General features: G+C 41.9%; 2 protein-coding genes and 1 long non-coding RNA gene across 9 annotated transcripts in view; 1 reads left to right on the plus strand and 2 right to left on the minus strand.

The window, feature by feature from the left end:
• Positions 1–24272, minus strand: part of UBAC2 (UBA domain containing 2) — a 106701-nt gene that overhangs the window by 64713 nt on the left and 17716 nt on the right. The window lies entirely within an intron of this gene.
• Positions 9743–16695, minus strand: LOC125183821 (uncharacterized). The gene is made up of 2 exons (XR_007166467.2): positions 13876–16695; positions 9743–11811 (listed from the first exon to the last, which is right to left on the minus strand). It is a non-coding gene; the product is annotated as an uncharacterized lncRNA (long non-coding RNA).
• Positions 19740–24155, plus strand: GPR18 (G protein-coupled receptor 18). The gene is made up of 2 exons (XM_013174437.3): positions 19740–19833; positions 22929–24155. The coding sequence occupies exon 2, from the start codon at positions 22973–22975 to the stop codon at positions 23936–23938; it is 966 nt and encodes a 321-aa protein (XP_013029891.1). The 5' UTR covers positions 19740–19833; positions 22929–22972; the 3' UTR covers positions 23939–24155.

The raw sequence follows: 24272 nt of genomic DNA on the forward strand, positions 1-24272 counted from the left end.
CCCCTTCCTTCAAGTCATCTAATCTCTTCTCCTATGAACTGGCAGCCCAAAGCTGTTGGTCATGTCATCCAAATTACAGAGAGAAGGAAAGTAGGCAAGCACACAGGAAGAAGGCAAATTCAGCTGTGTCAGAGCTGGGTGGCAGAAGAGAACAGGGTATCTCTACACACGGGGAGATCGACAGCGCGCTGACCTACTTTACTTAACACAGTAGCACGCAGGTGAGTTTCAGTACTCGGATCCTACCTCATGACTGCCAAATTTGGATCACTTCGCTCAAATGCATTAAATAAAGAAAAATAAGACCTCGAGTGGCCATAAAAATAGGCTCAAAGCAATCTCATGTAGATCAGCAAAGTCAAATGCATAGTCCTGCATCTGAGAGGGACTAACACCAGGCTACAGTGCAGGCTGGGCACTGACCGGATAGAGAGCAGCTTGGCAGAAAAGGTCTGGGGTCTTAGCGGACACTAAGTTCAAGAGCAGCCAGTAGAGTGACCTGCTGGCCAAACATGTACTGGATTGTGTTAGAAAGAATGTCAAGGGAAGTGACCCTTCCCCTCTATGCAGTACTCATGAGACCATACCTGGAGTCCAGCGTCCAATTTTAGGCTCCTCTGTAGAAGGACACTGACATGCTGGAACAAGTCCAGCAGAGGGCCACCAAAAACAATTGGGGGCTGCAGCGTGTGATACTTGAGAAGAGGATGAGAGAGCCAAGTTTGGTCAGTGTGGAGAGGGAAGACTGAGAGCAGATGCCCAGTGGGCATCTTCAGCTGCCTAATGAGGGTACAGCAAAGATGGAGACACACATCAATGGGCACAAGTTGCAGCAAGGAACCGTTAAACAGTAAGAAGCATTTTTTCACCATGATGTTGGTCATGAAAGGTTGCACAGAAAGGCTGTGCAATTTCTGTCTTTAACAGATATTCAACACCTGACTGGACGCAGTCCTGACTTAAATTTCTACTCCCAAGGTTGGACAAGACTATCTCCTGAAACTCCAATTTGCATCCTTCTATGACTGTAGTAAATTTGGTCAAAACTTTGATTAAGTCATGGAAGAAAGCAGCATGAAACTCACTGCCTTTGTGGTAAAATTAACAAACAATATAACCTAAAAATTTGTCTAGTATTGTACTCTACGCTTTTATGCTGTTTCTGGCTTTCTTCTGTAATACAGAAAGGTCAAGACATGGCCTAGATTTCTTTCCCAAAAGCTACATTCATTTTTTTCTCAGTGCAAAAATAAGAGTTTCTCCTCTTCCTCTTTTCTTTTCCTCAGTTGTGACAGATGTTGTGGAAAGGGCTAAACTAAAAAAGCAAGCTTTGCACCTGTTCTGAAGGCAACAACATTTGTGGTTATCCTATCCTCTCCAGAAAAATATACATACTCTTATAGCATGCACAGGGAGAATTATGTTCCTCACTCTAATAAGCTAGACGTAGCAGTTTCATCCTTCCTGTGGCATGTAACTTTCGAGGGAAGTTGTGGTTAGTAAGCAGAAGGCACTCTGATGCAGCCTACTTTAAATATAGAGATGCTGAAAATTGATTGTTCTTAACTTGCCAGCCTACAAATCAGCCAGATAATGTTTTAGCAGCAGCTGCTGCTACTAAGCAGTTAAGAACCTGATGAAACCTCCATACTGCAATTTCTAACTATGGAAAGCTACAGTAATTCTGTCTAGATGTAACAATAACATAGATCACAGTGTCCAGTCGGACAGGAAGAGAGGAGGCAGACTTGCCAACTGCACGCATGAGGCATTTTTAACAGAAAGACATTGAAATGAAAACTCCTGACAATTCATCAGACTGCAGAGGCAACTGTAGGACAAGTTCTGTTGGTTCTTTTTTGTCCTGAAAAAAAAAAAAAAGTACAGTGGAAGCTATTTGAAATAACCAAAATGCTCATCAAAATCTTATTCCTTCACTCAGCTGAGCACAAACCAACTAGTTTAAATGTGTCCGGGCTAGCTAATAAGAGAAATACACAGTAGTGTTAGTTATGCTAAAAGAGGGATACAGGGCAAAGTTTCAGGTTCATAATAATCTAGATAATCTACAGGATGTTGCCATTTTTTTATTATTTTTTTCCTGCTGTATTAAGAAACTATCACTTTAACTTCACAAGAGCTCTAAGTTGTAAATCCATTTAAAGCCTGAAGTGACACCATTTGTTTTAGCAGTGTTTTCTGGTAAAACAAACAGAAAGCTTGCTTTCTGCCTTTCCATCTACAATCATGTTTATAAGCCTCTGCTCTTTGTTCTTATAAATATATATGCTTTTTTGAAGTACTTCTCTGTTGTTATGTTTACACACTAAGGAGATGGTGCTTAGGGACACGGTTAAGTGGTGGCCTTGGTAGTTAGGTGGATGGTGGACTTGAAGATATTAAGGGTCTTTCCCAACCTAAATGACTATGTTTCTGTATCTCTGATACCTGACATCTCATTATCTCTCCTCTTGGCTTTGTTCTAGAGAACAAACAACGTGAATTATCAGACAGGATATCTAGCAAGAGATCCGTAAGAACACAATACATTGTATGTCACTAACAAAAACACGGCCTAGAAGAAAGTATCTCAGTTCTATGGAGAAAAAAAAACAAACAACATGCCATCTGAGTTTCTGGCATAATTGATGATGTTAGCATTAATTTCATTAAATGAAGGATCTTTCATCTTTAACTCCTCCTTAACCCACAAGCTAGAGCGGAAGCTTCGATACTGCCACTGGCAAGCTGAACTTGTGACCACAAACGCCAGGAATGGCTGCAAAATGGGCAGCTTTCAATTCTGGGCACAGCCAGGCCATCTCTTCACCCTCCTGCCTTGCTTTTCTGCTGCACCGTTGCAGCCATTCAGCTAGTACCCTCACCATGCCCTTGGCCATGAGCAGTCTCTGCTACAAAGGAGCGCCAGGAGGGCTGCCCACAGCTAGGCAAACCTCCGCTGCTAGACAGACCACCACACAGACAACCACAGACGGAAAGCCTAAGGTCAGGGAAATGTCTCCTGGTGTCCAGACTGATTTTACTGCCTCGATAAAAGGCCTCTATATGCTGCCTCCGGTCTTCTGCTGCATGTGTAAGCTGAATTTGGAGAAACTGATTCCCCTGGCTACAGCCCTGCATTCCTAGTAAAGCGGTTGCTGATGAGGAGGCACTTACCGTGCAGCTCAGCATCTCTACTGAGGCAGCCAAGCACCACCACCATCATATACTCCTTTGCAGTGCTTCTTGTGCTGCTGCTTGGAAATTGCTACTGAAGTTAAATGACTAATGATTCGAGTATTTTTGGAACAGGTATCAATAAAGAGTTAGTACCATCATGTATTTTGCACTGGCACAGGCTGCCCAGAGAAGCTGTGGATGCCCCATCCCTGGAGGTGCTCAAGGCCAGGCTGGATGGGGCTTTGGGCAACCTGGTCTGGTGGGAGGTGTCCCTGCCCATGGCAGGGGGTTGGGACTGGATAGTCTTTAAGGTCTCTTCTGACCCAAATTGTTTTGATTTTAAATACACATGAAGCCTCTTCACCATATAGCCTAAGACAAGGGCTTCGCAACTTGAAAAGAAAAAAAAAAAAAAAAAAAGAAAAAAAAGAAAAAGAAGAAAAAAAAAAAGAAAAAGGAGAGGAGAGGAATTCATATTTAAAATTTTAATCAGTCTTCCAAGACAGAGCAACTTTTACTAGCTAATTTATATCCTCTGTCAAAATAGGTATGATTAGCAGGGCAAAATGATGGACTCGAACTCTAAAATTACTTCTCAGAAATCTGTTTGTAATGCTCTTTCACAAGGTGTCACTTTCTAGTTACAAACAAAAACAGGAAACAAGTGTGCCTCAATGGCCACAGACACGCTTGGTGGAAGAAGTTTTTGCTACTCTCTCTTCACAGTTTTATCCAACTTTGTCAGTATCTAAAAAAAAAAAAAGGTCTACGTAAATAAGAACTATGATTTATGCTCCATCTAATCCAACTACTCAGAACAGGACTATCCCACGCAGAGGATGATGACAGCAGTTGCAAGGAGGGGGTGAGGAGAAATACCGGGATGTATCAGCCAGATGCACCAAAAATTGCAGAGCACCCAAAAAGTAAAAGTTAAGGTCTTAAGTGACCTTTGCTTAGAACAGCAACGCTTCTCTGATCTGTAAGGTACCAGAAAATGAGCAGCATCTTGAATCAAACTGCAGAAGTATCCTTACCAATAATGACTTGTTTATCTATTGCAGTATCCAGCAGTGGACGACTGTTTTTATAAAGAATTAGTGAACCACACAACCACCAATCCAGTGTCTGCCTCACACAGAGGCTACTTAATCTAGGTGTATCTGATCAATAGTGTAATTAATCAATGTATGTGTACTGAATGCATATTTAGTCAATGTATGTGTAGTCGATGCATATTTAATCGTAAGTGCATAATATTTATAATCATAAGTGTATAGTAACACATGAAATACCATACACAATTTGTTCTAAGACCGTAGCTTTATCAATGAGACAAGAATAACTGAGCATTTTGTCCTAGGGAATGTGACAAGCGAAGTCCTCGCTCAAGGCTTCACTGCTGTCAGTGACAGCTGAATCTGTGCCGTGAGAAAGACCCTGTGGAAATACCTGTGAGCTCAGAGCTGGTGAACCTCACCACAGACAGGATCTGCGCCACGTGCTGTGCCCTGACCAGAGGTCAGCCTCAGGCTCTATCAGCTCAAGGTTCCCAGCATCAGAAGAGACAAAAGGTTTCACAACTCGCTAACAGCTTTTCTGGGCTAGGAGTAAATCGTTACCTGCCTTGTAAGTGTTTGTGCCTTTCTTATAAGGACCCAGAAAGAACCAGCCTCTCCTCAGTGCAAAAACACCCTGTATTGCATTTATTGTTTTTCTAACCGCAACACCAGCAGGACAAGAGCTGAGTTGCAAATCCTTCTCTCTAAACAGAAAAGGTATTCTTTCAAATCAGAGAGACCAAAGGGACAAGGTTAAAAATTTAAATGAGTAAATTTTTGTTGTGAGTAGAATCAAAGTGGACAAGGGAGGTTCAGGCTGGAAATGAGGAGACATTTCTTCTCAGAAAGAGCAGTCAGGCACTGGGACGGGTTGCCCAGGGAGGTGGTGGCGTCACCGTCCCTGGGGGTGTTTAAGGAAAGGTTGGACGTGGTGCTTGGGGACATGGTTCGGTGGGTGACATTGGTGGTAGGCGGATGGTTGGACCAGATGAGCTTGGAGGGCTTTTCCAACCCTAATGGTTCTGTGATTCTGAGCTACACAAAAATTTGTAACAGAGATTCAAGCAGTGCTACCTCTGAGAGAAACTCGAAGGAAGCAGTGCTTGTAAGAAAACAAAAAAATAAAATAAAATATGAATTTAAAAAAAATACTCCCGTTTTTTAGGGTGATAAGGATGGTCAACATACACAAAAATATAGCAACCACTTAACACTACACGAACTTGGGAAAAATGGCTAAACGTTTTTAGTGACTCCTGTGCTCAATACATAAAAGCTTAAATACCAGTGTTAACAAAGCCAAAGATGCCTCAGAAGCTAATAAATTTATCTGTCGAAAACAAACTGGTGTAATAAAAATATCCCTTAATATAAAAATATAGATCTTACTTTTTGAATATTCTCATCTGTGCTTCCCCACAACACCTGGCCTTTGGTAACAGTACTGAGTAAATGAAATACTGTGGGCAACATCAACATTTGCTCTCCCCAGTTGGCTTCAATTTTAACTTTTTAAATATTTTGCAACAGGCATGAGTGAGGATTATCAACTGAGTGCTTAAAATCCTATTGAAAAGAACAAGTTTTCCACTCTTGATATCTACCTCCCTTCTAGAGAAACTGGCTACATGGAAAAACAATTTCTGACGGAATTTTTAAATTAATTTAGTGTTTAAAAAGTATATAATCGCAGACTGAAATATTGTCTGTTTTTACTTCACAAAGTTTTATATAACAGATAATAATCATCAATTTATCTTTCCTCTTCTCTCAATCTCACTTTAAAAAGTTCGAAGTGTTGGTACGAAGAAACCCTCTGCAGCAGCAGCCTTCCCACACAAAGCAAAAAAAAGGATCACAAATCAAACTGTATTACCATTTCTGTTTCCTCACACATCATAAGAATAAAGGGAATTGCCACACCAAAACACATTCCTCTCTAATCTGCCACCCCGACTGTGACAGACGAGTATTAAATCTTTCAGAGATGCAAGCAGTCTCTCAGCAACATGCCTGGTGCACAGGTCCTTTGTCACAGATATCGGCTCCTCTTTGAAACCACCCAGTACACAAATCCAATTACAACTCGTTTATCTTTAGAAAGGGTTAAGAGAGCAGGCAATGCTTAAGCCAGCTGGCCAAGCCCCACGTAACGTTTACTCCATATGCTGCTTACAGAAAACTGACTGCGGAGATTAATCCTGCGGCGGGGCAGGCCAGTTTCTCTTCCCTTAAAAACAACGCATTTCCAATCTGAACGATTACACTTATGTCACAGAGCTCTAACAACGGCATGGTTGGCACTTTCCACTGAGAAAAGTAACACGAAAATAAGCGTGGAAGTGGTGACATTCACTTCTGTGTCAGCTTGCAGTTACAAACGCCACTCTTGCATCTGCCTGCATCAGGGAAAGCGTTGCCAGCATCAGAAACAGGGTGGCCAGCAGGACTAGGGAAGTGATCGTCCCCTTGTAAGCAGCACTGGTGAGGCCAGACCTCGAGCGCTGTGTTCAGGTTTGGGCCCCTCACTACAGGAAGGCAGCGAGCTGCTCAAGCATGAGCAGAGAAGAGAGACGAGCTGGTGAGGGGACTAGAGAACAGGGCTTGTGGTAAGTGACCGAGAGAACTGGGGCTGCTTAGCCTGGAGAAGAGGAGGCCGAGGGGAGACCTCACGGCTCTCTACAACTACCTGAAAGGAGGCTGCACTGAGAAGACTGTCGGTCACCTTTCTTAGGTGAGAAGTGATAGGACACGAGGAACCAGCCTCAAGTTGTGCCAGGGAAGGGTTAGATTGGATATTTGGAAGAACTTCTTCTCAAAAAGGCCGGTTAGGCATTGGAAAAGGCTGCCCAGGGAAGGGGTGGAGTCCCCATCCCTGGAGGTATTTAAGAGACGCATGGACGTGGCACTGAGGGACATGGTTTAGTGGTGGGACTCTGTAGGTCAGGTTGACGGTAGGACCTGATGATGATAGAATGGCTCGGGTTGGAAGGGACCTTAAAGATCATCTAACTCCAACCCCCCTGCCATAGGTAGGGATGATCTTGAAGGTCTTTTCTGACCTAGATGATTCTATGAATTTGAAGGGGCAGCTCATCTCAGGGAAGCCCTTTCAGAAGTGTTACCACCTCAATACCAGATGCATTCAACAATTTGCAATACTTTTTGTCAAACTACCTCATATGGCTTCCTTTCTCTTAAGTGATGTTATAGAACTGTGTATTTTGTGTGCATCCACATGCATCAATCTGAGAAGAGCATATCAGACAGGACCTCACATTCCCAGCTGCAGCAATGAGATAGGTCTAACATCTCAGATGGCACAGCTTTGTATAGGGCAGAGATTTTGGCTGATAATGGCTTTTTGGTCTCTTCTCACACTTATTAAATACAGGGCTTGTAGTGACATAGGAGAAGCCTGTTGCATAGGTTATAGTGTTCTGCCACCCTCCTCTGGCAGAGGTTACTGCCTCTACAGGAACCCATGCTTTAACCACAAGCATCCTAGCAGTCACCCTTGAACCTTGTGGTACAGAGTCATGGAGGGAGAAGTCCCTCTTCTGCTTTCCAGCTACATGTTCCCATTGCTTTCCATGCCCTGGTGCTGGCATTCATCCACCCAGAAAGGGAAAGGCTCAGAAACTTCAGCCTGTGCAAAACGATCCCTACAAAAATTTAGAAATACACGTTTTTCTTTTAACATTATTTTATCTCCCTATAACCACTGCCTGTAGGAAGTCAGATGACTTGTGCTGCAAGTGGTAGATAGGAAAGTATAGGCTGAGGCTAAGGGCTTGCTCCGTAAGCAGCGGCGTACACGTGAAGCAGCTCACCCGTGCATTAAAACTGCACCTTCAGCAGGTGAAGCAAAGCCACAAGTGTTTTCTTGCCCATTCCTTTAGAAGGCTCTGGTAGAGGGGTGGAGAATACAGATAGGGAAATGGTATTTGCGTTTTGAACTAACACAGCTTTTTCCGTTAGCCGAACGCAAGTCATAGCCCTCAGTTCAGAGTCTGGGTGGCTCAAGTTCCCTTACACTGATAACGTATCACTTTGCATTTATAACTATATTTTTTTAAACCATTACTCTGTCCCTTCTGCCCCATGTATTAAGGTCTTCACAGTTCTCACAAGACTGTAAATATGCTAGGTCTCATTTTCTGATCCTGTCCCCTGACTCCAATTTCTTTTCACTATTACTACTGTACTGACCAGAAATCACTTTGATGGAGTTTGTTGGTACAGATTGCAGACCCAAGATTTTGGGGGGGATGTGATAAATCATTCATAGTCTGGAAGCACATAACTTAAGGACAAAGATTTTTAGCTTAAGAATACCAGCAAAGTGGATTCCTTTTTAAGCTAAAAAGCTTAAAAAAGCAAGGTGACTGTCTTTTCCTGTTGCTGGTTGAACATAGCGTGGAAGGAGTGAGGCACATCTTGTCTTTCCCATTTACCCATCTCACACTTCCAGCACAAACAAGGGGTTGTGAAACAGATGAGAAGATGGATGGAAGTACGCACAGAGACATTAGCAAGTAGTCCTTCCTTTCCTTTGAATGAATATTTGCATGAACATTCACTGGGATTAGTGCACTCACTCACCTCTCTTAGCTGCAGCCCAAAGAAGTTACTTGCAGAAGGAACATGGACTTCCCAGCACAAGAGAGCACAGCACCTATTGCCTCAGGCCTGCAGCTACTGTCTCAGGACTTTTATGTACACTAAGGTGCAAATAAAACTCCAGTTTTTATTTCCGGTGTGGAAACATTCCTTAATGATTCCACAGAGGACACTGAGACTCGTGTCTGGTGTTTACTCCTAGACACCTTGTCTTCTCATGGTCTGCTGTTCACTAGGACCGTCTGTCCAGCTCTGGGCACCCCAGTACAAGAGAGACCTGGACATACTGGGAAGAGTCCAACCAAACTGATCAAGAGACTGGGAGCAGCTCTCCTATGAAGAGAGGCTGAGAGAGCTGGGACTGCTCAGCCTGGAGAAGAGGAGGCTCAAGGGGGATCTCGTCAATGTCTGTAAATACCTGAAGAGAGGGTGAGATGAGGATGGAGCCAGGCTCTTTTTAGGGGTGCCCAGTGACAGGACCAGAGGCACTGGGCACAAACTGGCACCCAGGAGGCTCCCTCTGAGCACCAGGCAGCACTTCTGTGCTGGGCGGGTGTCAGAGCACTGGCACAGGTTGTCCTGAGAGGCTGTGGGGTCTCCTCCTTGGAGGCCTTCAAAAGCCACCTGGACATGGTCCTGGGCAGCCTGCTCTGTTGGCCATGCTGGAGCATGGCTTGGGCCTGGTGGCCTCCAGAGGGCCCTTCCAACCTCAGTCATCCTGTGGTGCTGTGAAATACAGTAGTTTAGATGAAATATCAAACTGAGGAAATATACAAGAAACATCAAGATTTTCTGACAATTGATACAGGAATTTGGGATACGTTCTGTGTAGAATGAAAATGAATTATGAATCTAAAGAACAGAGCCCAGTCTAGAAGTTGATGAAGACCTTGATGTTTATTTTGGTAAGATGACCTTCATGAGCCACTCTACTGAACCAAGAAGAGTGGACAACTTTTCTTCGTTTACGATAGACAGCTACTTCAAGAGGCCCTTGAGAAGCATATAACCTTAGAAGTGCAACCTTACACTGGGAACAGTCCAACTTATAATGGGGATTGGCTTTTATCTCTGTATCTAATGTATACATTTATGACATACTTTTGGACCATATGTTGTTTTGGACATTTGGTTTTATTTTAGTTGGTCCCACGTTGAGGCAGGAGTTGCACTCGATGATCCTTGTGGGTTCCTTCCAACTCAGGATATTCAGTGATTCTATGATTTCATCCTGCAGACTTTTGTCTTAGAGGAAATGCATTTTAATCAATAGTAATCCAGAACCCTATATTAAGTACCTGAATTCAAAGAGTAATGACTTCTCTTAGTTTCATCTGCAGTGTTTTCTTCGCTTTTCTTTTTTTAAAAGTATGCAAGTCCTACTTGTACAAAGCTCCCTTCTTTTTCTGCTGTAAAGGAACAGCAGAGAGAGGCCTAGGGGTTGCATCAGCCTCCCAAAACTACTTGCAGGGATAAGCTTGACAGCTGGGTGAGCTTGGGAGGGAAAGGTAAGGCACCAGAGGCAAATGAGAGCTTCGGCCTTCCCTACCAGCTCCTGATACCTGATCCCATACACCCAGCACATCACATAACTTACTACATTATATTCAGTACATTGTAATGGACATCGTAACACCTTCAAAGGCTAAGGACTAGCAAAAAGAGTTTTTAATGTTTATCTTATTCACAAAGTTTGGCTTGCTTCACAATACTTGAAAATACTTGTTTCCCACACTTTATTTGGTGGAGGAGGATAGGACATCTTTCACACCTTGTTTTGATCCCTGGCTTTAGCTCATCTTTTCTTTTTTTCCCCAACAACAACTCTATAGATATTCCAAGGCCCAAGGCAGGAAACTGTTTAGCTTGTTCATGACAAAACAGAAACAAAATAGAAAAGCTGCAGCAAAGAAGTGATTTCTTTGCAAAAATACTTCCCCATTAAGACCACCAAACAACCTTTTTTTTTTCCAACTACAGACCAAGGTGACTGAAGCAAAGTGATGACTAAACAAAATGGGTATATTCAGTAAGCATAAAACAAAAGCAAAGAGGAAATTTTAAAACGAAGTCACACCAAAAACTGTTATTTATACATAGTCTGCAAAGTCCTTTAACTCTGAAAAAAAAAACACATTCTAATTTCTTAATACTTTAGTGAAGCAAACACAGTAGTTTTCTAACTATATCTATGTACATTGTCTTGTCTCATGCCTATTGGTTTTTAAAGACTCAATCGTGTAATTGTGCCTTCTCAGAAAATCACTGAACTTAGTGAATCAACTTTTGTCCATTTCTTTAGCAAACCATTAAGATTTTCTTTAAACTATCTGTAACTGCAAGGCCTCCTTTGTGAAGTTACTCAATCACCCTGTCTGTCCTAAGACAAAAATGATATACTCTATTTTACAAAAACACCCAACAGACACAGTATCTCCTCATATGAATAACAACTCCAACTACATTTGTGTATTTGTCCGTCCTTCTTCCTTCCTTTTTTCCCCCTACCCCAATCAAAAAACGATTACCCTACAGATCTGAGGAGAGGGAAGATTCATAGACCCTCATTAGAAAGATGGCAGTTCATTCCGTGACAGTGAGGGATATTCTACCTGCTTTATTATAGGATACCAGATCCCTAAAAAAAAAGTTTCAGCAATCAATCCATGCTCATAGCAGAACTTCTATGAATATCATACAACTGATATTTTTAGGATGTAATGACTACTTCAAGACTCTGTTTTCCTTCAGATCAAGTAACATGGGGCACTACCATTAGTAAGTCATGTCACAAACAATAGCCAAAATCATCATTTGTTCAGAATTGTTTGGCACAGACATCTACAATTAGCTGCAGGATTTCCTTCTGAATTCCAAGGGGACTTCCACTTTCCTGTCTTCCTTTTCTGGGGTTGAACATGAGGAACAAACAAGGTGCTGCTACTTCCTGGAAGAGGAAGGGGTAAAATAAATAAATAAATAAATAAAAATAAAAAGAAGACCCACCCCCCTAAAACCAAACCAACAAAAAAAAAAAAAAAAAAAAAAAAACAAACAAACAAAAAAAATCCATTCCAGTAAGGACAGAGAGAAGAGATGATTTTCTTAGAGCTGACCATCCCCAGGCACTCTATAAATAACCTTCAAGGGTCTCTATTAAGCTAAAAAGGAGGCCTTCTACTCCCACCAGCAAGAAAGAAGGTATCATTCATTTTCACAAAATAATTTAAACTTTTAGAACAAAAACACCCACTCTTCCAGAAAAACAAAAGTGCTGCAGTAAGAAAGTTGTTGCTATTGCATCCAATTTTGATAGAGACATACCAGACAAACAAAATAAAATAAACCCAGGGAGCTGCTGGCTTTAAAAGCACAAGGTTGTTTCATTTTTAAATATTTATCCTTATGTTATACAGTAGCTCCAGAAGAATGACAGATATGTTTCAATTTCTTCTTCCTCCACTAGGTGTCTTCTGATTCTCCACTTTCCCACGATAAATTCAGACAATGCCCAGTAAGGACATATTCACCAATTCATTCTCAGAATTGTATTTTATTGTCCAAAAAAAAGAAATGCACGGAGACCTGTTGCAGGATGCAAAATGTAACTCTTTGAACAATACCAGAATTTGCAGTTCCACAGCTACAGGAATGATCTAAGCTTATATACCACAAAGTAACTCCCTTCCATGGGAGGGTCAAAATGGTTTTCAATCTTCATAACTGGTTTTCCTGTACAATTGGCTAAGTACTGGAGGTGTATAAAGGAATTATAAAGGAATTACTTAGTTATACCTGTTTTCTACTGTTCTAAAGATCTGTTGCTACACTAGCTGAAGATCCATAGATGGCAGCATTGATGCAGTAATTAAACTTCACCATATCGGTCAAAATGCCTTTCACATAACTATTTCTTACAGGAGGCTAAACCCCATTGCCAAATGCCAGAGATCTCAGCACCAGGCAATATAAGAATCAGGTCATGAACTCCCTGGCAGTAAAGAAAAGTCAGATTTGACATCACTACCAGAAGGTACTGTGCCAAGTGCTCATACAGTAATCATGATGCTTTAAACCCTTTCATCTTGGAAATGAACTACATCATCTAGACAGTAATGAGCACTGTGAGCTATGGGCAGCTGCTATATTTCTTATGGTTACCTACACACGCTGTCAAAGTAGAAAGAAGGCATACAGAGTTGTCCCCCACCCCTCTGCCTTTAATGCCCTTCCTTCCTCCAGTGCACCTCGTCCAAAAGAACCTTGCACTCCTGTTCCTGCTGCAGTGCAACACCACACACAGTACAGAGCTTAATTACAGGCAAATGAAAACAAACCTAGAATCTAAGAATAGTTGAGGCTGGAAGGCACCTCTGGAGGCCATCTGGTCCAACCCTGCTCCAGCAGGGCCACCCAGCGCAGGCTGCCCAGTCCCATGTCCACGCAGCTTTTGAAGATCTCCAAGGAGGAGACCCCACAGCCTCTCAGGACAACCTGTGCCAGTGCTCTGACACCCGCCCAGCACAGAAGTGCTGCCTGGTGCTCAGAGGGAGCCTCCTGGGTGCCAGTTGGTGCCCAGTGCCTCTGGTCCTGGCACTGGGCACCCCTGAAAAGAGCCTGGCTCCATCCTCATTTCACCCTCCCTTCAGGTATTTACAGACATTGACGAGATCCCCCCTGAGCCTCCTCTTCTCCAGGCTGAGCAGTCCCAGCTCTCTCAGCCTCTCCTCATAGGAAGATGCTCCAGTCCCTTCATCCCCTTGGTAGCCCTCCGTTGGACTCTTCCCAGTACGTCTAGGTCTCTCTCGTACTCAGAACTGGACACAACTCAGGATCTCCTACTTAACAATTTACCAGATGTTCTAGGACAAAAATAAAATGCATCACACCCAGTATGATTTGGACATATAGGATGGAAGGATTCAGAAAATAACAGCTACACAAGTCCAGGCTTAGCTTTACTGGCTCTTCCTGTCTTAATGTCATCTTTAACAATTAACTGAATGCTTACATTATTGAATTTCAAACCCATGTCCAGCCTTATTCTGCTAGGCTTCTTGTTGGGATAAATCTCAGGAGTTCCAGCACCTTCCTGTGAGAGAGATTTGCAGTTGAACGGTAGTTAGTAAGAAATTACAGAGTCCTCTGACAGGACCTGGCTCTGTACATACTTGGGATATGACAGATGTTATCCAAGCCTAAAGCATAAATGCATTTAAAAGAGCAGAAAAGAATGGCACGCTGGTAATCAGCCTTCACCGTGTATTTGTGTAGCACACCTCCACTGGTATTTTTCACACAGTATTAACACACGAACAAAATGATATGACGGAACAGCAGGTCTGCAAGTCAGGTGCAAAGTCAGTGACTTCTTGGAAATCATCTGCTAGCAGCCAGCTCTGCTGTCTTCCTTTGCCAGCTCCCAGCATCAGTTGGATCTGTCCCAGTGTCCAAGTCCTGTTCTGAGCATGTTCACACTCACCTTTTCCTCCATTTCCCTCTAAGAACAACGTTGCACAAACCTGCTTCGTGGAGCCCCACTGCTATGTGGCAGGAATTGAGCTGTTTTGCCCTGTCTGGACTATCAGCACCAGCCCCTTCACCCTCTTGAACACCTCCTCTCACGTCAGCTCCAACCCACCCACAGCAGCACACCAAGCTCCAAAACCTCAACGCGTTACCGTGCTCATTAATCTGTGCCAGAGACAGGTGGCACTGACAGAGGAAGACAGAAGTGACAGCAGACTGTCACTTCATGAAAGCAAGCTACCTGCCAGGGCTGGGCACCGTGGACGGGAATGCCTTACGGAGCAAGGTGCCCTTGAATTTAAAGGACAGTGCTCACCCTAATTCAGTAACTCGTGCAGCTCACTCTGACTTCTGGTACCCTGGATTAAATGCTTCACTGACATGCTAAACCATATGTAGCACTTTTAAATTATTTAATTTACAATTATACATACTCAGGGTAGTAACTGAGCAGAGGCTGTCTGAGCTCCTGAACTCCGGAGGAGTCAAAACGATTTTCCCTACTTCTGCACCAGCCTCCATAAAAAGTCTGAGCACAAGCAGCTCTCCACAAAGAAATTTCTCTTGAAGCATTAACTCTATGCCTGGGAGGCATATCAAGTTTCAACACAGTATTTCTACGCACCTGAGACTTTTAAGGGCAGTTTAAGAGTAAAAATATCACACCCCATATACTTAATCCAGAAAGAATATTTGAAAATGGTCTTATAGACAGTTCTGAACAGGAAGAACTAACTTACTGCAGAGCTCCTGACAATACATACAGATTTTCTGAAAAGCTGAATATTCGGGCAGATTTTAAATAACTACAAAATATTTGTCATGAGAAATCTGTAAAATTTGGAAAGAAAAAAAAAGCTGCTTACCATTGGAACAGAACATTAGTGGAAAGCAGAACACAAGACAACATTTTAAGAAATTTGCCAACAGCAATATGAATTCATCAACAAGCTTGGAGCTGCTTTGGTATTTGCCATGATGTAATATGTGACTACATACCTGGTGAGATTGCTGCTGTGTAACAAACTGCTAGTCTACTACTAGTCTGGTCTACTACTCTACCATCAGACATCTAAGAGACGCAAACTTTCATTTCAATACATTTTGGAAGCACTGCTTCTTTCAGAGGTTGACACTGCTGAATGGAGGAACTGCGGGTCTGATGCACTGTGTACTTTTAGGGTATTTAGAGACAGGGGATATGTCCTGGCTCTATGAAAAAAGAAAAAAAAAAAAAATCAAAAACCTTAGGAGAAATATGGAGAGACAATTTATAGATTTTTTAAAGGAAAAAATCAGGAACTCCAACTAAATACAGATGAAAAAGCAATATGCAACAGTAACCAGATTATGTCAGGTAGAGCTAACCAGGCTGCAGCCCTGTTCAGCTGCTCTGTTTCAGCTGCCCATCCCCATCGGCAATGCTGCACACAGCATTTATACTCACTCACAAGTTGCTGAATGAATGAGGAGGGATAGCTACGCCACGAACCAGCCTCAAAGTCACATGCATATGGCAAATCTGAAACACTTCCAACAAATATATGCATTTAGAGCCACTACAACTTTTAACCAGTAGCCTATTCCTTTGGTACAACCATGGTACAACACAATACAGGAATTAAAAGCGAGGCACAACTTCATCAAGGTAGAGAACAGTAACCCAAAATTGCATTTGTGAGCTCACCCACAACATCAAGCTGGTAAATGAACAAACTGGCACATGGGAGAGAGCTCCTTCCTGTACCACTGGCTGTGCAAGAAGCTTCAGTTCTTTCTTTTCAATGGGTCCAAAGGGTGCACAGTTCAGAAGGAAAAGGTGAACGGAAGCTTAAGCCTGCTCTTTACACCAGGCTGAAAAAGAGAGGATTTTTTCTGCCCCTTCAGGTACAGAACTTTTCTGTATCAGACAGATAAAGCTTACATTACGTGGTAAATGGACAGGCAACACACACTCTGCTATACCACGAGTAAAGCACCAAGAAAGAAAAACAAGCACTACATCACTCTTGTAAAAGCAACAGCATAAAGACAATGCCTTCAGCATTGCACTTTCACATCATTGCAAGTGATGAAGCCGATTTCTTTTACAGCTTACTACCTGTTAGTGAAGTCAGGGTAGCAGACCACATGTGCACCCTGCCTCATCCTCAGACATGAAATACGTTGGCTTGGCTTTTCTCCCTGAACTTCAGAACAAAACAAAACAAAACAACAACAACAAAAAAAAAAAAAAAACCAAACCCAACAACCCTGGATGGAACTGAGCATTTACTTCAGTAAAAACCGGAGCAGTGGAAGTACTTACCCTGCTGAGGGAAACCGGTGCAAGACACTCATCTCTAGCTGACAAAACAGAACAGAATGAGCAGAAAACAAAAACAGCAGCAGGTGCTTCCTACAACAGACACCAAGGCACCAGGGGAACGTAATGCAGCAGAGGGGCCAGCTACCTCCCTCAAACCACAGTCAGTGCAACTTTTCAGTCATGTGTTCCTGTCCCAGTGTTTACCCCCCTGCAGCTGCAGCCATCCGGAGCACCTAGGCGAGGACCAGCACGCACTTGCTGGTGCCGCGAGCAAACCGTGCCCAGCAGAGCTGCCCTTCCCTGCCCAGCGGAAGGACCTCAAGGCTGTCAGTACTCAGGCTGTGAAAAACCTGAGTGAAAGCTCAGGCTGTAGTTCACACGCTATGGCCTATCATCCGGGTGGCTGAAGTGCTAGTAAACTCAGCGTGGCTATTGGTAGTCACCTGTGGAAACTGCCATGTTACATCCAGGTGCCTTCACAAGGCACTGCCTCCACTGCAGGGAGCTAAGAAGTCAGAAGTCAGGCAACGCTCTTCAGATGAAATTAGACACAGCTGTAAAATGTCCTCCTTTCAACTCTCCCCCAAGAAAAGAGCAAGCCAAAAGGGACTTTACTACATACAGTTTTTCCAATCCCAGCCTCAACATCTGGCTAGTCTGATCCAAACCCGGAATTAACTTGGTACTCCCTCTTTAGCTCTGGGGGCTGCTGTCTCTCCATTTGCTTGTTCAGGTACATTCCTGGTGCAGCTCAGGTTGAAGGGACATCAGGAGTTCTGCAGATTAGTTATCAAAAAATAAAATGCTCTTGTCTGCAAGAGTTTAAAAGCCTAGTTATTTTCTTTCAGAAGCTACACACTCTTTTTTAAACCTTTTAAAAATATCTGTGTCACTGAATTTCAATGAACTTTCACTAAACTTGAAAACAGTATGAGTGACTCATCCTTCTGGAGCATGCTCCACAGTCGTTATGCTAATGATAAAGCCACTTAACAGTTTTCAACACTGTTTAGACCTTCAGATGTTCTCTGTCAAATATAGCTTTTTAAGATACTCCTTAATCCTAAAATATCAAGCAATACTGAATTATTTATATTTCTATAGGATGGACTGGGCAGGATTGCCCAGCCAGATGCTCGTTGAGAGGTCTTTGAAATGAACACAACAATAAAGTTTGGTATAGAATCATAAAATCGTAAGGGTTGGAAAAGACCTCCAAGATCATCTGGTCCAACCATCCCCCTACCACCAATGTCACCCACCAAATGATGTCCCTAAGCGCCACGTCCAACCTTTCCTTGAACACCCCCAGGGACGGTGACGCCACCACCTCCCTGGGCAACCCGTCCCAATGCCTGACTGCTCTTTCTGAGAAAAATGTCTCCTCATTTCCAACCTGAACCTCCCCTGGCGCAACTTGAGGCCATTCCCTCTAGTCCTATCACTGGTTACCTGTGAGAAGAGGCCGACCCCCAGCTCCCCACACCTTCCTTTCAGGTAGCTGCAGAGAGCAATGAGGTCTCCCCCGAGCCTCCTCTTCTCCAGACCAAACAACCCCAGTTCCCTCAGCCGCTCCTCACAGGACTTGTGCTCCAGGCCCTTCACCAGCTTTGTAGCCCTTCTCTGGACATGCTCCAGGGCCTCGATGTCCTTCTTGTAGTGAGGGGCCCAAAACTGAGCACAGCACTCGAGGTGCGGCCTCACCAGAGTTCATGTGAAAAGTAAAGTATCAGTTCACCTGAAAAGCAAAGTCCAATGTTTAAAGATATCACTAATCTACACAGTGAAAACTATACCAAATCCCACCCTGTGGCTAGTTCAGCTGTCACAATGATCTGTGCAAATATCAGTGCACTACCACAAGCCCATCCAACAGAGATAAGTTACATGACTCCAAGACAGAAGGTATTTTTCACAAAAGTTACTTTTAGCACTAGGTGAGGATCATCTGCCTACATCACTTTACAGTCAGTGAAGAGGATGCCCCCATAAACAAGCCTGATTCTGGCTACATCTGAGCTGCTGGACTTGGTTACTTCTGGCACCACGTGCACATCCTAGAAAATTCTTGACTGCATGTCAGGGGGAAACTGAAACATTACTGCCCCCTTTCTCAACACACATCTCTTTTCACTTCATCTGTGGGGGAAAATGGAGGCAACCAGAGGTAACAAGCTCAGTATAGCGTGCTTCAATGTCCTAAAGACTAACAGAGACTTGCTGCTACTGAGCACTCTACAAAAAGCCTGGAATATCTCCTTCTCTGAATGGTTGTTTAAAAGGTTGGGTCTTTTTTTTGAGTGGACAGAGAGAAAACATAGGAAATCAGTCCTCCTTAGCTATTCGCCATTGTGAATATTCCCATCCCATCACAAATGTCTATTGCAGTGACATAGTTTATTGATCTTATTCTATTTTAATAACAACTAAAAAACCTCTTAATACGGCATTTTTATGCAAAGCTGTTAAATAGGCATGTTCTTATTTCAGAGAGCAAATAAAATACAGAAACACTGCTGTTATGTTGGTAAAACACGGTCAATACAGATATAAACCAAGCTATGTATTCAAGTGAATCAAACTTCTCATTTCAGAAGTAGGGAGTTACTGTCACTTTCAGGCTGACTGCTGTTCAAGGCAATATAAATAAAATGGGGATTTCCACAAAGCGGACTGCAGCCTGCAGAGAATACTTTAACGTTGTGCATATTAGAAATTTTTACATTACCAAGATTCTATATATTATATTTATTATATTCTGATGCAGTTGCCTTTGTGTATAAGCATCAACCCAAAAATGCTTTTATTAACCACAAATAATTAAAAAATATTTTAAAAGGGTATGTAGTACAAATGTCTAATCTGACTACACTGGAAATACTATAAAAGGTACCAGAACTATTAGTTCACAAATACTGCAAGTTCATATGTATGTATATGAAATATTCACAAGCAACATTAATGTATGACCAATAAAAAAGCTCACAACTGGCTAGACTGCGTCACTGCTTCCTGCCTGCGAAGAGCTATTTTAGCATAGTGAAGCTGAGCACAGAAGAGGAAGTCTAAACCTTCTACAGATTCGGGGCTATGAAACGAGCATCTCTGAAGAAACTTTGTAGCGCACAAAAGGTAAGTAACAAACCATTATATTATACCAGTAAAGTAACTCGGATGTTTCTGTATGGTGCTAACATAGACTTCTTTCTTCAGAGGCTGAACACAGGCATAAATTCTAGGACTAATGAATAGAAATGTAAGTTGTTAATGCACTTAACACCTTTGAATTATCAGCAGCATTCTATAAATAACATTTAAAGCAAAATGAATGCATTTGCAGAAACAGTCCCATAAACACTGTTGTTCAGGATTTTTACAATAGATTAAAAATATTTAATAACTAAAAGCATTAATAAGTATATTATCAGTAAATAAAAATATTTGTTTTCATTAAACTAAAAATAATCATTTATTAAACTATGATCTTGTTGCTTGGTCTCTCTGTGATTCACTGAAGGCCACGTCCTCCTCATGGAAATGCGAGAAAGTGTAAGGGATAGACAGAGAAAATAAAAGGGGTTGGGAGGTTTGGACAAAGAGGTACACAGACGATCCTTTAAACAGAATCACTGTTCCCTAACTCGTAGTAAAAATCTAGAGGAAAAGAATTAATTCTGATTTTGTCCTGAAAGTTTGTGTTCTTGTACATAGCACCCATACGGGCTTTACAATTCGTGTTAGTCATTAAGGACCTCAGCCATAATTAAAAAATTAGAACAGGTTGACAAACCGTACAGACAGATGTCAGGTCAATCATTCAAAACTACCACAGACAGACACCTGGAAACCAGCGATTCCAGGGACTTCAGCAAGTGCTTTTATCAATAGAAGTAAGTGTTCCCATTATGAAATACAACATCTAGAGCAGAACTTTCCAACCAGAGGCACCTGAAGATCTACTTGGGCTGATCTGTGAGAGACATCAACCTGCAATCCATGCAAACAAGTACTAAAGGAGGAAAAAAACGAAACCCAAACCCAACTAGTTGCATTTGTATATAAATGCAGATAGCTAAGTATACACCTTTTTTTTTTCAAACGTCATTGTTTCTTACCTACATGTTTATTTTTATATTCTTAAAAAGTAAATTTTGCATAAAAACATATTGACAATGTTGATATGCACTTAAACCCACAATGTTTGGAAACACTAACTTCAAGAATTGAATAAAATTTAAAAATCTTGCTGTTACAATATGTCCATTCTTTGATATATCTCAAAACTGGCACAACCTTGAAATAACCTGCAAATAAGCCACAGGTTTTCCTGTTACAAGCTTGAGTCAGATTCAGCTTCCCCTCTTCCCATCAACATCAACCTGCAGGTTATTTCAGGAACAGGACCTGACTAGAAATGACTACAGTCACTGCAAGTCCAAAAGGGAGAAGAGCAAAACCAAAACCAAAACCCAAACCCATGTTACTTATTAACATTCATCTATAAAGAGTAAATTCTTCTGCCTATCCTGTACATCAGTACTTAGTTTACCTCCTAAGTCAGTCAGGATCTTGATATAGGTAGTAATGCACAATGTCATAAGCAACTATTAGCAAGAGAAATCACAAGGAGAAAAAGAGGATTCTGAGGATTTGCTGTTGTTGTTGTTTTTAAGTTTATGATTACTTTAACTATGCATATTTAAGATTTTTTTTTCACATTAAACATTACCAAAAGTATACTACATGCCATCACAAAGCCTTGCTGAAATAGTTGGGGCCATGCTGTTTTGAAATAAGATTTCTCAAGCATTTCCAACGATGCCAAACTCTTAAAATGCGTGGGATTTTTCCTAGCAATATGTGGACAATTTTATGTAACAGCAATAAAAGTGGGATGGTATGACAGATAATATTTCAACAGTGCTACAAGCATGTGCTACAAAAATTTTCTTTCAAGCATATGCAACCTACCCCAAGCAGGCTCTGGTTCAAACCACTGTAGAAGTTCCTATACCACTGTATAAAGCACCTGGTAGGCATTACAGTGAAAGCGTAGAATACTGGAGCTGTAAAAATGAGCTTCTGTTTTAATGAATTCTCCACTCTGGGGGGTAAAGCACACAGGAACCATGCATCATTCTTCTCTTGATGAAGTTTTGGTGCCTACGTGCTGCTGTAGGAGTTACGTAGCTGTTTGTCACAGGTAGGAAGATCGGACAAACAACAAACTCACTCTTTCCTTCTCCTCTCCAAAAAGTCACCACAGGGTTGGTTAAAGGGTCAAACAGGACAAACCCTCCCATGCAAATTCACAGAATGGTGATAAAACCGAGAGACAGGAAAATGGAGGAAGGGTGGGTTAACAACAGCACCCATGCAACCACCAAGTACATTCTGGCATCCTCAAATAGCTCGAGAGTAAACCAGGGAACAATCTCCTTCTGCCCTCAGAAGTTGAGCTTGCATAATGAAATTTCAGATTTCAAACTCCTAGCTGAAGGAAGCAACGCTGCTGTGCTCTGGGGCAGCTGGCTAATAGCTAGGTCAGCAAACAACTTTTCCCCAAAAGTGCTGTTCGCACAGGCTCTAGTTGGAGTCTGTGCTGCTTCCCATCTTTTTATTTTGTTTTAAATAGGAAGACTATAAACCTATTCATCTCTTTCATATGTCAGATGATTCACTCTGAAGCCCTGGGATTAAATACTTTATTCGAACCTACAGAGCTATTGAGATAGCTTTTTAATGGCTTTTATGAGCAACAGCATGCACCTATTCTTTTGGGATCTAAGTAGTTCCTACACAAATAAAATGCAAAGTAAAAATTTCATTTTGCATATCCAAATGTCACTACATGCCATGATCACTTACTTCTTCTCATAACTAGTCATTACTTTTTCAACAGTGACAACTTGAAAAAATATTCTCTTTAGAAAATAGCTCTCTTACTTCAATTACAGCTGTTTCTATCTAATTATCAGCTACTGAAGCACATTCAAAATAGTTGGGCAATCCTGACTTTCTCATTCCTCTGAAGTAATTCAACATATTTAATTAAAACTAGCTTATCCATACTATTCCTCACAAACCTGACAGTACACAAACTTTCTTCATGGCATGGTATGGATCTGTACTCATTATTAAACCCCATCCTACGAAAATCCTCATTTGTTTTTAAAGACAGTTTTTACTTGTCTGAGAATAATTTTTCCTACTTCATCTATTTTCAGGGTTCTTATGGGGTGCAACAACTATTCCTAAATTCAATTACAACATGATGCCTGGAAATCACCACCCTGAAGAATACAGGATTGCATCACTGGTCTTCTACAGCTTTATATTCGCAGTGGGATTGTTAGTGAATGCCACTGCACTATGGGTTTTCAGCTGCACTACCAAGAAGAGAACAACTATAACTGTATATATGATCAACGTGGCACTGCTTGACATAATTTTTATATTTTCCTTGCCTTTTCGGATAGTCTACCATGGGAAAGAAACATGGCCTTTTGGAGATGCATTCTGTCGGTTCATCAGCGCTTTGACTGTATTTTATCCAGCCATTGCTCTGTGGTTGCTTGCTTTTATAAGCGTAGACAGATTTATGGCTATTGTCCAGCCCAAGCACGTCAAGGAACTGAAAAATACAAAAAAAGCTCTGCTGGCTTGCACTGGAATCTGGATAATGACCCTTGCAACAACTTCCCCACTGCTGTTTCTACATTCTGATCCAGACAAAGCCTCGAATTCTACCACCTGCCTGAAAATGCTTGATATCATCCATTTAAGGGAAATAAATATGTTGAACTTTTCTCGATTGATATTTTTCTTTTTGATTCCCTTGGTTATCATGATGGGGTGCTACCTCGTCATTATTTACAATTTTATCCGTGGCAAGACTTCCAAACTGAAGCCTAAGGCCAAGGAGAGATCCATACGAATCATAGTTACTCTGATTGCTCAAGTACTCATCTGCTTTGTACCCTTCCACGTTTGCTTCGCCTTCATGATGTTGCAGAATGAAGATACAACTTACAATCCCTGGGCAGCCTTCACCACCTTCCTCATGAATCTCAGTACATGCTTGGACGTTATACTGTACTATATTGTTTCTAAACAGTTCCAGGCTAGAGTCATCAGTGTAATCCTTTATCGCAATTACCTTCGAAGCGTGCGCAGGAAGAGTTTTCGAACTGCAAGTGTAAGGTCACTCAGTAATGTGAACAGCGAAATGATATAAGAAGAGAAAAACTGGGGGAATTTTGTAATGTATACAAGTGATTCTTTTTCCAAATTCTAGCATTTTGGCTACACTGAAAAATGTTCTACAGCCAGAAATAACAGATGTTTGTGGCACTGTAACTATGAGAGAAGCAGAATTATAATGGCACCTCTTCATATTTGCTCAACAGCTTCTGTAAATCTGAAATGAATTAAAACCTAGTAGCTGTGTGAAACTGTCCACCACTTTTGTCATCCCAAAAAATTGTGAATATTGCCAGACAACAGAAAGTGACTATTAATGTAATGAAACACAGACAACACTGAAAAACTGTGATACAATGTATCCCAAA

This window comes from Anser cygnoides, chromosome 1 (genome assembly GCF_040182565.1).
Source record: "Anser cygnoides isolate HZ-2024a breed goose chromosome 1, Taihu_goose_T2T_genome, whole genome shotgun sequence".
Classification (NCBI taxonomy): Eukaryota; Metazoa; Chordata; class Aves; order Anseriformes; family Anatidae; genus Anser; species Anser cygnoides.

What these genes read in the sequence shown, in the direction of transcription:
- GPR18 (XM_013174437.3), top strand. Translation starts at nt 22,973, where the DNA reads ATGATGCCTGGAAATCACCACCCTGAAGAATACAGGATTGCATCACTG.